This window comes from Epinephelus moara, chromosome 11 (genome assembly GCF_006386435.1).
Source record: "Epinephelus moara isolate mb chromosome 11, YSFRI_EMoa_1.0, whole genome shotgun sequence".
NCBI classification, from domain to species: Eukaryota; Metazoa; Chordata; class Actinopteri; order Perciformes; family Serranidae; genus Epinephelus; species Epinephelus moara.
The window spans coordinates 1,569,651-1,582,726 of NC_065516.1; the positions used below are offsets into that span (position 1 = coordinate 1,569,651).

Sequence of the window (13,076 nt, forward strand, 5' to 3'; positions counted from 1 at the left end):
AAAATTCATAACAAATCAACCATACTTGCTACAGCTTCAGAACTTAAACTGTAGCCTCAATATTGAAGAAACTTTTGTACATTTAAACCTATTAAAAATTATGAAGTACATCACTCAGGTTTTTTTTTCAAAAACTGTAAAACTTCTTAAACCTATTTCCTCTCTCCTCCTTTTGATTTATCAAAAATTGAGCCTCAAACTGAATTTTTCACAGCATTTTAAATTTTTCTTTCATGTGAACAATTGGAGTCAATGCAATAATGACATAGCTAAACATCAGTTATTCACTTGTGGAGCAAATCAATCACTTTTTAAAAACAAATTACCAACATCTCCATGCTGCAATATATGTATTTTCAGATTTTTGTCTTGATAACCTGAGTTTTTTACAGTGGTTTCAAATCTGCCTGCACAACAGTGAATGGCTTTCTCAATTTGTGAAGCCACTGTTGTATTGCCACTTACCAATTAGCTCAGAGCGATAGATGACAGTCTTTGGTTCCAGAAGTTGTGGGTTCAAGCCTCAAGTGGTCCAAAATGAACATTGTTGTCAACTGTCTTGTCTTCCTATTCTCCTGTTTGTTGCTCAGAATTGCCTAAATTTGCCAAAAATAGCCCGGACCCGACCCATCGCTGCGCAGCAGCGATAATTTTATTTTTTTATTTTTTACATGTCCACTCAGTTGGACAGCATCTGAATAAATACAGATCAGTTTAAAAAAGACATATCATGTGAAACTATAAAAAAATATATTTTTGATGCTGTTAAAGTAGTGTGTTCACATTTTTTAACATGTTCATATAGCTACTGTTCAGTGCCATGCAAAAGCATTGAACTCTGCTCCTGACTCCTAAGCACCCCCCCCCTCTCTTACTAGTCCTCCCTCCTGTGCCCTCCCTCTTTCAGCTCCATCCTTTTCACTCCTCAACCCTCACCCACCTCCTCCTGTTGACCTATATAATTTTTTTCGATGAACATTTTCTGCAGAAATATCAAAAATATTGTCAAAATACTGTTTGTTACAAAAACTGTAAATTACATTCTAATAAGATAAATCAATTGATTTACAGCTCAGAAAATCACTGCAAATGAGGCCAGCGATGCGTGATGTCCAGTTCAGTGGACAGATGATTAATTGTAGTTTCCTCACAACATAAAATTAATACTTGGAAAATTTAGCAACAGTATTAGGCCTACTCCTTAGATGTTACTTGATATTGCCAGATTTTTTTTTTTACCTACCAGCCGTACCAGGGTGTCCTATTACAGAAGGATGGGCATGATATTCTTGAGCTGCACAACATCTCATGCACTCTGTCAGCCATCTTGGTTTTGAGAGACTTGTGTTGCACTGACAACACCTGTCCAATGGGTGGCAGTGTATAGCAAGACACACAATGGTCCACTCTAGTGACTTAAATGCAACTATAGCATCAAAACCCATGCATATACACGAAAATGGCTTTTAAATAGCTGTCCACTGTAGTGACCACTATGCATGAAAGGGATAAGGAACTATATATTCCTAGTGGTGCAGTGAGTAAGTCATTTGCTTGAGGACGCAGAGGTTATAGTTTCAAATCTCCACACTGGCAAGTACAACACTTCATAAACATTTTTATGTAACCAGCAGGGTGATGTGTGGTGTTTTTCAGGATTGTATCCCCAACAGGTCAATTGTTATTGTAAGTTTTTCTTTTACTTCCCTCTCTCTGCATTCTTTTCCTGAGGTTGGGTTTGGCTTCCCAGCCTTGGAGCTGGCAGGGTTGGACAGGTTGTCAAGAAGCTATCTGCACCTGTTTCTGCCCATCTGCTGTGAACCTCTTGTGATTTAAGATTTTTTCATTGGCTGTTTGCTTTTTATTAGAACGGATTTTTGGGTGTGAGGGGTCTAACCACTAAGATTAAGGTTAAGGTTGATCTTTCTTGTCTCAAGAGAAATTCATCTTGGGCATACGAAAAAAGTACCGGCGTCTCACATCAACACGCAGGTTACAGTCACACTTGGCTCTTTACATAAACATCAGACACAGAATACACTTAGTGCATAAAATCCCAGCAGAAGTCACTGTGCAGAGTAGCACAATGCTCTGCCCTCCCTCCATCCATCCCCGCACACATGCNCAGTATAAAATGGATGATAACAACTACAAAGATTCACAGTACACTGTGGAGATTATTGCATTATTGTTTACTCTGTATACTTTGCACCTTATCACCTTATGTACCTTTGGTTAGATGCAAACCTGCACTGCCTTATCTCAGCATCATGCGGTTAAAATAAATCTAGATGAAATCCCTAATTGATTAATGTCTTTATTAGATAGGACAGTCTGGGCGTGAATGGGGGACAGGGAGGGGATGACATGCAGCAAAGCAGCAAGGAGAGAGCGCTACTAGAGTAGGCCTACCACTTTAAATATATGATCTGAATACTCTTTCCAACATATCACAGGGTTGTAACGGTGATAGCTTATCCTCGTGTCACCTTACTGTCTGTGAGAGGTGGAAAATTCCACTTGTGTAATACGAGCAATAACAAAATGTTAGTAACTCAAGTCTGGTAAAAATCCTAAACTTTGACTTTAAATTTCAGTTTTGGAAACTAGTTGAGTACATTTACTGAAGTACTGTACCTAAATACACTTCAGAGGTACTTGAATATTTCCATTTTATGTTGCTTTGTACCTCTAATATAAATCAGCTAATAAGATGTTATCATAGGTTATGCTTCCCAGCAGTATATAGAGTATTTAAATTAGCTCCACCTTTTGTCAGCTGCAACATTAAATAAAATGATATAATATACATTATTCTGAAATGAGCTATTAAGCATTATGAGCACCTGTACTTTTTGTAGGCTACTTTAAATATATTTTGAAGCTAATACTTCTGTGCTTATATTTGAGGAAGATTCTGAATGCAGGTCTTTTACTTGTAGGTATTTCTACACTGTGTTACTGCTACTTTACATACTTTTACCACTGCTTGACGTATAAAATACTTTGCCAAGTTCCTGCCTTCTCTGGCAATAACAAACGCACAGGATGAAAACAGACGCGTCACGTGAGCTGCGGGAACTGACCAACCGTATTTCAGCGCGAGCCGGGTATAAATACCGCGATGTAAACAAAGAAGTCAGCAGTTGAACGGCAGCGACCCAGCCGAGGGTGACACCACTGGATGTACTTGTCTAGACTCAAGCGTCCGGACCAGAGGCTGACTGTGGGGGAAAGGCCACTCTGAAGCGAATGAAGAAACAATTAATCTTCCACTTCACATACAGAGGACTTCTAACGAGAGGAAAAAAGAGTAAAAGAAGAAAATGGAGTATAAATTACGAAAAGCAGAACCCAGGGACGTGTCTGATATATTGCGACTGGTGAAGGTAGGCCTATGAGCAGAACACTCCGTTAAGATTATATTATCTGGTGTGAATAAAACATATCGGTCGTCCCAGTTTATAACCATGTTGCCAGCTTGCTGTTTGTTGGGTAATTAAACAGGCAGCCTTGACCTTCCATTGAACTCAACTGTAACAGTTGTTCCGACGACATTTTAAGTCAGACGACGCCTTAATAACGATGAATTACACCGTCAAATGGTGACAAAGTCGTTGGTGGAAAATTCCCGGTGGATATCCGAGTGTAAGATTAGTGACGGTGGCCTTTGTTTACAGGCAGACGGCTCATATCCGGTAAGGCTGTCGGTTTTCCAAATATGGTCAGTCTTACCTTCAGCTTATCTGCTTATGAAGGTTGACGGTGATTAAATGTTACTGCAGTTGTATAACTGCTGACCTGACATAAATAACACAACCATGGTCAACCAGTGAGTATTTTCACAACTTTTAGAGTAAAATAGTCTATAAAATATCAGTAAAAATACCCACCACACTCTAGAGGACCTCCTTAAATCTTTTGTCTGACCAACGGTCTAAAACCAAATATACTTAATTAAAATCGTTTATAAACACATATATTTATATATCCCAAGTCTTACCTTTGCCTAATGTTATTATCAAAGTTGATGCTGATTAAATGTTATTGCAGTTGTATAACTACTGACCCGACTTGAATAACACAATTAGAAGCAACTCCTGAGTATGTTCTGAATCATTTCAAGTAAAATAGTCTATACAATATCAGAAAAAAACACGGACTTCTAAAAGTCGGTTAGTTTTTGTCTGGCAAACAGTCCAAAACCAAATATACTCAATGTGTAATCTAAATAAGAGTAAAGTAGGAAAAGCTCACATTTGAGTGGCTGGTAACATTGAATATTTGGCATTTTTCTAACTTAGAGACATGAAATGTTCCAAGCAGCACATGTTTTGGCCAGAGTTCTTTAAACACAACTCATTCAAGGGTTCCTTTTAAAAAATGGTTGTTTCTGTTAGGTTAAATAATGAATATTTATCGTTATCAAATTCAAGTTTGTATTAGTTTTTGCTTCAGAAATTAACAGTTGGATGCAACAACCAGTCTTTTCAGTAAAACCTTAACATGATTTTTACATCTCTCTTGTGCCATACTAATCAGTTACCAAATTGTTTAAAAATTGTAAACTGGGGTAGGGTGATAAATTAGTCAGGTAGATATATTGACCAATATTAGCTTATCACACATATAGGTGTCAGAATATATGCCAGCTCATAAGTAGCTTAATGCAGATGTAATAACAAATTTAGTGGCTTTATCAATGTTTTTAGAAAACTATAACTCCTGTGAAGCATCTATGACTGACAGGATATACTGTAATTGGAGGCACTGCTTATGCAAAAAGGAAGTTGAAATAACAGTGTTGTCATTGTGTGGGTTAATTTTTCATGCTCTAAATGTTCCACCTAGCAAATATTTTGGTCACAGTTTGATAACGAGTATTTGCCAAACTCATTGTGATTAGAGGTTTTACACATTTATTTTTGCTTCAAAGATTCAGTATCAGTTGGTTCTAACAACCAATCTGTTCAGCATTTAACATAACACGATGTTCCGTCTTTCTTGTCCCAGGAGCTTGCAAAGTATGAAGACATGGAGCACCAGGTGACACTGACTGAAAAAGGTGAGTTTTTAAGTTACCTGCATCCATGTATAAACACAAATTATTAGTATTCCTCTTTTCATGCTCAAATGTTTTATTTCATTTATAGAACTCCTTGAGGATGGGTTTGGTGACACCCCGTTTTACCATTGCATCATTGCTGAAACCCAAGGAGAGAATAGCAGTGGCGGTAAGAACCACCACACCGTGTCTTGAAAATTCTTAACTAACACAACTCCCAGGTGTCACTTCAAGTTACCTAATTGAGACACTGTTGAAGATGAAGTGACACAAACAGGCTCATTGTGTTCCAACAGGTTGGTTAGCTCATAAAGTGACTGACATGTTGTTCATGAATTATAACTCTTGGCAGACACCTTGTGTTGCAGATATGTTTGTTATTTCACTTTGATCACATCTTCAATGTGATCAAAGTGAAACCTGTGCTTCTTTAATGATCTAGTCAGTCTCCCAGAATAACACTTCTAAATTTGAGCCTATGATGGCGTTGCTTCCTCCATCTGCACAGACGAACAATATTAAAGGCTATACAGCAGCTTGTGTTTCCTGTTTTTGTAAAATAACTATAGGTATCGTCATACCTGAAACCTGTTGTGGCATGTTTGTGAAAGAGTGAGATGTCCAGCTGCAGCTGCTCAGCAGCAGGTGCTCACTCTCTTCTCTCTTTGTAAACAAGCTCAGACTCAGATCTAATGTATGCATCATTTGTAATTTAGTAACATGACATATGGCTTCAAACTGCATCAGAAAATCGAATTTAACTCGGATATTTTGTTAAAAGTCAGACGATTACTTGTTTACTTAACAACTCAGCTCACAGGTGGTTAACAGCCAAGTGTCACTGAAAAATGCTGCAGTGAAATTTGTGTCCAGACCTGTAGTGCTTAATGTTTTTGTGTATCTGTTATTTGCACCCCAAACAAACATCTGAAATATGCAGCACACATTCCCAGAAATTACAGCAAACATTGACCTAGAATCTACACAGGGCTTCACATGCCACAGCTGCACAAGACAAAGGCTCAAGACGAGGGAGATGGATAAAATAAAATACTTAGAACAAGGAATTCAAAAGCTCTTAACATTAGATATTGTGATGTATACATGTATTGTGCCATATATTTGTGCAGATATGTGTAGAAATCCCATAGTGCAACTCTGAAACCCTTAAAGGCAGTACAGAGACTTGTTGACTAAGGTAAACACAGGTAGCTACAGTATATGTACTATACATAATGTAAATGTAGGTATATATAATTAAAAAAAACAAACCCAATATATAAAAGTATATGCAGCCGGATACTCAACCATTTCATCACTGTGTCTCTGCAGATCCGAAGGTGGTGGGTTTTGTCATGTACTACTTTACTTATGACCCCTGGGTTGGCAAACAGCTCTACCTGGAGGAGTTCTACGTGATGCAGGAGTACAGGGGTAAAAAAACACAACAACAACTCATCTAATTCAGTCCACATTTAATTAGCTTACTAGCTGCTTCTTAACTAATGAGCTTTCACTCTTTTCCTTTTTGCTTTCTTTTCAGGACTGGGCATCGGTTCGGAGCTCCTGCGCCATCTCAGTGATGTGAGTATATTAATTGAATGGAATTCTTCTTTCTTTTTAACACTAGTTTTTGGCTGTTTGCCTTTATTTGATAGGAAAGTTTAAGTGTGATATGGGAGGAAAGAGGGGACGACAGCAGCAAAGGGCCACGGGCTAGAATCAAACCCTGGCCGCTGCAGCGTCCTGCTCTAATGGATGAGCTTCTGGGCACCCCTGAATGAAATTTCTAAAAGTCAGAACACAATAAATGATATTAACAGGAGCATTATTAATCTGATTCCAGTTTATCAAATCGGAAACAGGTGTGACATTGTGACCTGTGACAGGTGTTCCCCTTGGTTACAGTGACAATTAATCAGCCCCTCTGGGAAAGGCAGGATTTCATGATAGCTTTTCTCACAAAATTGCGATGCATGTTGCTATGTTTTCAGGCAAGTTTTTGCAGTGGTATTGGGGGAGCATATGAAATTGGAGAGGGTGTTACAATTTTTTTGTATAATTTATTAAAAATGAAAGGCTTCTTGTTCTGTGATTGTGATACATACTACACCAATGCTACTACTAACCTGCACATTAAATCTAACTGACCTTGATTCAATAGATGTGCAATAAATGTGGATGCAACAGTCTCTGTCGTGGTGATTTCTGGTGGTGATTAAGTTTGGTGACGTTATATGGGACACGAAGGACAACTTGGCACATTTAAAACACAGAAAATACGAGAAAACAATGTGGAAATGAAGCTGTATTAAAATTTCCCATGGTTAAAAGCACAAATTCAGATAAGAAAAATAAGAAAAGAGGATGAAGAGTATGGACTCACTTTGTATCCTTCTTTAGAAAGATTTAAAGTTGTAAGCACTTTGGAAGTTTAAAAAAAAAACTGTTTTGAAGCAAAACACATTTTTCGACAGTTCAGTGGAGAAATAACTGTAAATATATATTTTTCTATTTTAATTTGCTGTGTAGGTTCATCAACCCATCAAAGTGACTTAATACGTAGATAATTGATTTGATCAAGCTGTTAGTTGTCTGTCAATTATGTTCTGCATCCCTACAGCAATGAAAGAGGTTGCTCATTAATGCCATGAGTGGAGTTTGAACACTGTGGGAATTTACAAGGCAGTTAGAAACACTTTTGAGTTGCGTTATGGGAAATGTTTGATGTAGCGTTTTTGGAGCTTGAGCCATACAGAGATGACTTGACCTCTGCTGCTCCGTTTCTTTGTCCACACCTTTTAAAACAGATGTGCAAAACTGACTTAAACTCTCGTCTCTCTTTCAGCTGGCGATGAAGACGCGCTGCACCGGCATGATGTTCGTTGTTGCAGAGAACAATGAGCCGTCTATCGAGTTCTACAAGCGGCGCGGGGCTGAGGACCTCTCTCAGGAGGAAGGTTGGAGGCTCTTCAGGTTCAACAAGAACAGCCTTGTGAAGATGGGCACTCCACCTGAGGAATGATGAAATCTCAGCACACACCAGAGGAGGGCGAGGAGGAGGAGACATGAGAGTCTGACCAGAGATGGGGAGTTGGGCTGCTTTTTTTGACGAGTCATGTTATTGAAGCTCTGATAGTGTTGTTGCTGCTGTAACTTTCAGTCCTTTGTGAGAGTACAGAGTGGTGGCATCACAGCAGCCTGCTCAGAAATCAGTCAGTCTCTCTGCGTTTCCTCTCCAGTCAGGCGAGGGTTGATTCATAGAAATTCAGCTTTTTAAAAAGGGGAATTGTGTATCACAGTAATATTATTATGTTTCTGTATAGTTCACAGTCTTAGTAAGCCTTTTGTCTGTTGCTAATATAGTACTCTGAATCTTTAATGATTATTTTAACCTTTCATTCTTTGTATTGGGGAATTTGATTGGCAGGAAGAATTAATATGATTTAAGTTTGCAATAAAACAATGAATCACACATGTCGTAGTGGTCTCATCCTTTGGCACATTTGGTAGAAGAGGTTATAGATGTAAACTTCAGAATCTCAAATTCTGTACACAGTTTGATTGTTCAAAATGAACAACTGTGAAATTGACTGCAAAGGATAAGCAGGTATATACATGTACACAGTAGTATATGGAAGATAAGCCACGTTGCATGTTGACAAATTAATCTCACCCAATGGTAAATTTAGTAGCTGCTCTGGAGCCTTTGATCCCACCACGTGTTCTTCCACAGCAGATTGAGTCTGACTGGTTTTCATGGAATTACAGATGCTTAGATTTTAGTTTTTTCCCCAGAGTACTTAACGTTTACTGATGTATGAAAAACTTGCCACAGTATGAACAGTGGTTATATAACCTTAAAAACCAGTCACAACTGACTCCTGAGCAAGAGTGACAGTTCTCTATTAACAAATCAACGGACTGCAGTGTTTACAGCTCCAGTATCAGATCAGTGTGCTAGGTAACTCAGCAGAAGAGTGATGAAAATTAGGGATGTTTCTATTGGTGCCATCCAAGCAAAAACAATGGTTCTAATGTGTAACAAACTGAACTGAAGTGGACTGCCTAGTGGAAACAAGGCTTTTTAAACTCATCATCAATAACGTAAAAATAGCTTATGTTTACTGTACATGCATACTATAGTAATACAAGGACTACTTACTTACTACTAGTTTTAATGCTCTAAAAGTATTAATGAGGTTTAGTGTAACAACTCAGAGCTGAGTCTCACATGTCCTACACTGGCCACTCTACAACCCCTTTAAGATTTTTTGTGCCCTTTCGTCTGGCACTCTCAAACTGAAAAAGGCACAGTCTTCACTCTTTTTTTCAACCATTCAGCACTTATGTTTCCCGGCATCTGCCACGATTACAGCAACACACATCTCCATAAAGGGTTTTCCACAGGTTGTGACGTGTTGGTGCGTGAGTTTGCGTCATTTTGAACTGGCTCAGAGGTTTTGTTTCCTCAAATTCACTGATTTTCGTCTTTTCTGGGCCATTCTGAGGAGAGTTGTTTGGTTTAGATGCAGCATGTTGAAATGTTTGAAGGAGAGGAAAAATTAGTTTTGCCAGCTGATGATTTACTGTTTAGTCTCATATTTCAATTCTCGAACAACAATAGCAAATATTTTCTTTTGACTGAAGAAATTATAGTATTTGAATGTGAGGAAGAAATAACAATGGACTCTGTTCACAGCTTGGAAATCACTTGTTTTCACTTGATAATTTCCTCTCATTTCTAAACGTCCTATTTAAAGTGATTTCTCTCCTGTTTCTTTTCTTTTTTAACATTTTTTCCAGATGTGTCTGTCACTGGCAGCCAGCTGTTTTCTGTTTCCTGATGAGGAAAGACGACAGAAGACCATGCAGCTGTGTGCACTGTATGCACTACTGTATGGCGTATAACCCAGATCAGTACATGAGACACTGCAGATAAACATAAACCAGTAGTCCAATATTTGCATATGAAATGAGAAAGTGTGTAGTCTTACACAGTGCAATGGGTGCACTGTGTAAGACTACAAAACTAGAATTACTGCCCTGCAGTTGTTTGCCTCCGTGCACCAGTCAAGTTTCTCTTGCTGTTGCTGTTTACATTCATGTCTGTGAAAACATGGATGCTTCAAACACATCTTCTCCCCGGCAGCACAGAAGATCTACACAATCAGCACAGTTTCAAGATTAGAGTCACTAAATCAGTGTCTGACCAAATGCCTCTCCTTCTGTTCCTGAGATATGACGTTAAATAATGACCAGAAAAGTGTTTTATGTAGAATATTAAGACATCACAGTGAAGCTGACCTTTGACCTTTGGGATATAAAATGTCATAATTTTATCCTATTAGACATCTGTGTGAAGTTTAGTCAATTAGCATAAGAATTCTTGAGTAATGCCCAAAAACATGTTTTGTGAGGTTGCACTGACCTTGACCCTTGATCTTCGACCACCATATTCCAGTCAGTTTATTCTTCAGCCCAAGTGAACGTTTGTGCCAAATTTGAAGAAATTCCCTCAAGGTCTTCTTGAGATATTCACAAGACTGAGACAAACAAGGTCACAGTGACCTCGACCTTTGACCACCAAAATCTTATCAGATCATCGTCCAATGGGACATTGGTAACAAATCTGAAGCAATTCTTTCTGAGCATCCTTGAGATATTGTGTTCACCAGAGTGGGACGAACGGATGGACAACCCTACAACACCATGCCTCCGGCTATGGCTGGCATGGAGGCTTGGTTGTAGCAGAGAGTAGGTGATCAGGTGGCAGTTTGATGTAAGGCTGCAGGTTCTAGCTTTTCTATTCTTCAATATTAATAATGACAATAATAATAATAATAATAATAATAATACATTATACTTATATAACGCATTTCAGGGCATTCAAAGATGCCTTACAAATTCAGGGACACACACAAATTTCTTTTAGTTATCTTTGTTGCATTTCTCTGGGTTCATTTTCGTCATTCCAGCCAAAATTCAATAAAAATATTTCAAAATTAGGTAAAAGCAGAAATACATTAGTGTAAAATACTGAATTATGGGAAAAAATCCTGAATTCAAAGTGTTATCTAAGCAATAGTACAGAAATATTTTTTGTAGCAAAATATACTTAAAGCATAAAAAAGAACTTACTATGCAGAATAGTTACTTTCAAAGTGTTGATGTAAGAGCATTTTAATGTTGAAGTTTGTCAAAGTGTAGGCAACTTTAGTTCCTTTGTGTTCTGCTGGGTTGATTTGTAGTATAGTGCTGCATTATATTATGTAAAGATATCATGTGTTTTTTATGTAAAAGTAACCATAAATGTCAGATAAATGTAGCGCAGTAGAGTAGAGGTATAAAGTAGAATAAAGCAGAAATTCTCAAGTAAAGTACAAGTTGTCAGAATTGTACTTAGGTACTGTGTTTGAGTAAATGTACTTGGTCAATCTCCACCACTGCAAGCACCAAACATCGTCTGTCTTTTTTCTGAGGCAGCTACAGCAGTCTTTCCTGTCTCATATAAATGCACCATCTACTTTCACATCCACTCACAGAAGCTGTAAATGAAACTGAACTAAAATTAAAAACAGAATTGAAATGTAGATCATTTGTAGCTCTGAAGCTGGACAAACTGAGTAACCTCTGTAACAATTTCCCCCTGATGGAGACTCAAGATACCCAGTGATTCAGTGTATATTAACAGTAACACTTCAAGATGTTGTTACCAGAAGCTCTGACAGTCACAGGGTCTGTCCCTGAGCAGAAACACTGCATTGTGTTTTTACTGAATGTGCTTTTCAGAGAAAACCTCAAGATACTTTTGCTACTTTGGCAGCTGTTCACTTCACAGGCAGTATTTGGCAAGTACAACCGAATAAGTATTAAGAAGATTTGGGGAACTTTGAAACAAGGAGGCTCACTTAACACAGTCTTCTGTTCCTCTTTGTTGACTATATAAAGCATGTTGTCAAGGTCAGTTAGTCGTCCCATACTGTGTAAAAACTTGTTTATAGCCGACAAATGCTTTTAATCAGCGTTCAGGTGTTGTAAGAGTTCAAATCAACTCTTTTAAACCCCATAAACTTAGGTCGCTCCTGAATATTTCCAACAGCAGAGGAGAGTTGCGCAATATCCTCCATTCTGTCTACAGAAACATGACATCAGTGGTCCAATGATAAATGAAAACCAGACGGAGAAAAGGAAAAGACAGGAAATGAGATTAAGCCAGGAACAGTCAGTGCAAAGACACTGAAAACTCTTTTAGTGCCTTCATGTGTCTGTTTTTCACTTTAGTGTACTTTCTGTGGGGTTTTATGAGGAAGTGCAGCAACCACAGCCACAGGAAATGACCTCTGCACACATGATCAGTCTATAGAACAAAGAGCTCACAGCTCAGAGCCTCCTGACACCTGTTTCACTGAGTCAGATCAGTTTGTGGTCCAGCTTTCTTTTGGTCTAACTCAGGTTAACTGGTATCACACAGCTGATGATGATGGTTAAAGTTAACTTCAGAGCATCAGATCACAACCTGCCAGCAGCCTGACCATGGACCAATCAGATCACTGGAAAAACTGAGTTATCATTCCTGCAAGAGTCCAAACATAAAGTACTGAGTTTACAGTTAAGTGATAAAGAGTAATAGAGACATTATCACTCATCTACAGAATCATCTTTGCCCACCCTGGATTTAAAGGCAGAGTTCACCCCAAATTAAAAAATACATATTTTTCCTCTGATCAATCTCGATTGTTTTGGTGTGAGCCGCCAGATGTTGGAAATATTGGCTGTAGAGGTGTCTGCCTTCTCTCCAGTATAATGGAACAAGATGGCACTCAGCTTGTCGTGCAATAAGTGTCGAAAAATACATTTGAAAAACTCAACAACAATGTCTTTTTCCAGAAATCATGACCTGATTACTCAAGATAATCCACAGACCTTGTTGTGAGCAGTTTTCTGTGGAAGCTATTTTCTTACTAATGAACTACACCCACCAACTTTATCACTGCACAGAGGAAAGTGT

The 13,076-nt window shown here is 38.3% G+C and overlaps 1 protein-coding gene across 1 annotated transcript; it reads left to right on the forward strand.

Annotated features, from left to right (window-relative positions):
* The first annotated feature begins 3,118 nt into the window (after positions 1–3,118).
* LOC126397828 (diamine acetyltransferase 1-like) lies at positions 3,119–8,540 on the forward strand. The gene is made up of 6 exons (XM_050056814.1): positions 3,119–3,389; positions 5,014–5,065; positions 5,154–5,234; positions 6,398–6,499; positions 6,609–6,649; positions 7,914–8,540. The coding sequence occupies exons 1-6, from the start codon at positions 3,327–3,329 to the stop codon at positions 8,088–8,090; spliced, it is 516 nt and encodes a 171-aa protein (XP_049912771.1). The 5' UTR covers positions 3,119–3,326; the 3' UTR covers positions 8,091–8,540.
* The last annotated feature ends 4,536 nt before the right edge of the window (positions 8,541–13,076 follow it).

Excerpts from the sequence above, each read along its gene's own strand:
- LOC126397828 (XM_050056814.1), top strand. The coding sequence starts at position 3,327 with ATGGAGTATAAATTACGAAAAGCAGAACCCAGGGACGTGTCTGATATA. Across the intron at positions 3,390-5,013 it reads ATATATTGCGACTGGTGAAG|GAGCTTGCAAAGTATGAAGA; the intron begins GTAGGCCTATGA and ends TTCTTGTCCCAG. Across the intron at positions 5,235-6,397 it reads AGGAGAGAATAGCAGTGGCG|ATCCGAAGGTGGTGGGTTTT; the intron begins GTAAGAACCACC and ends GTGTCTCTGCAG.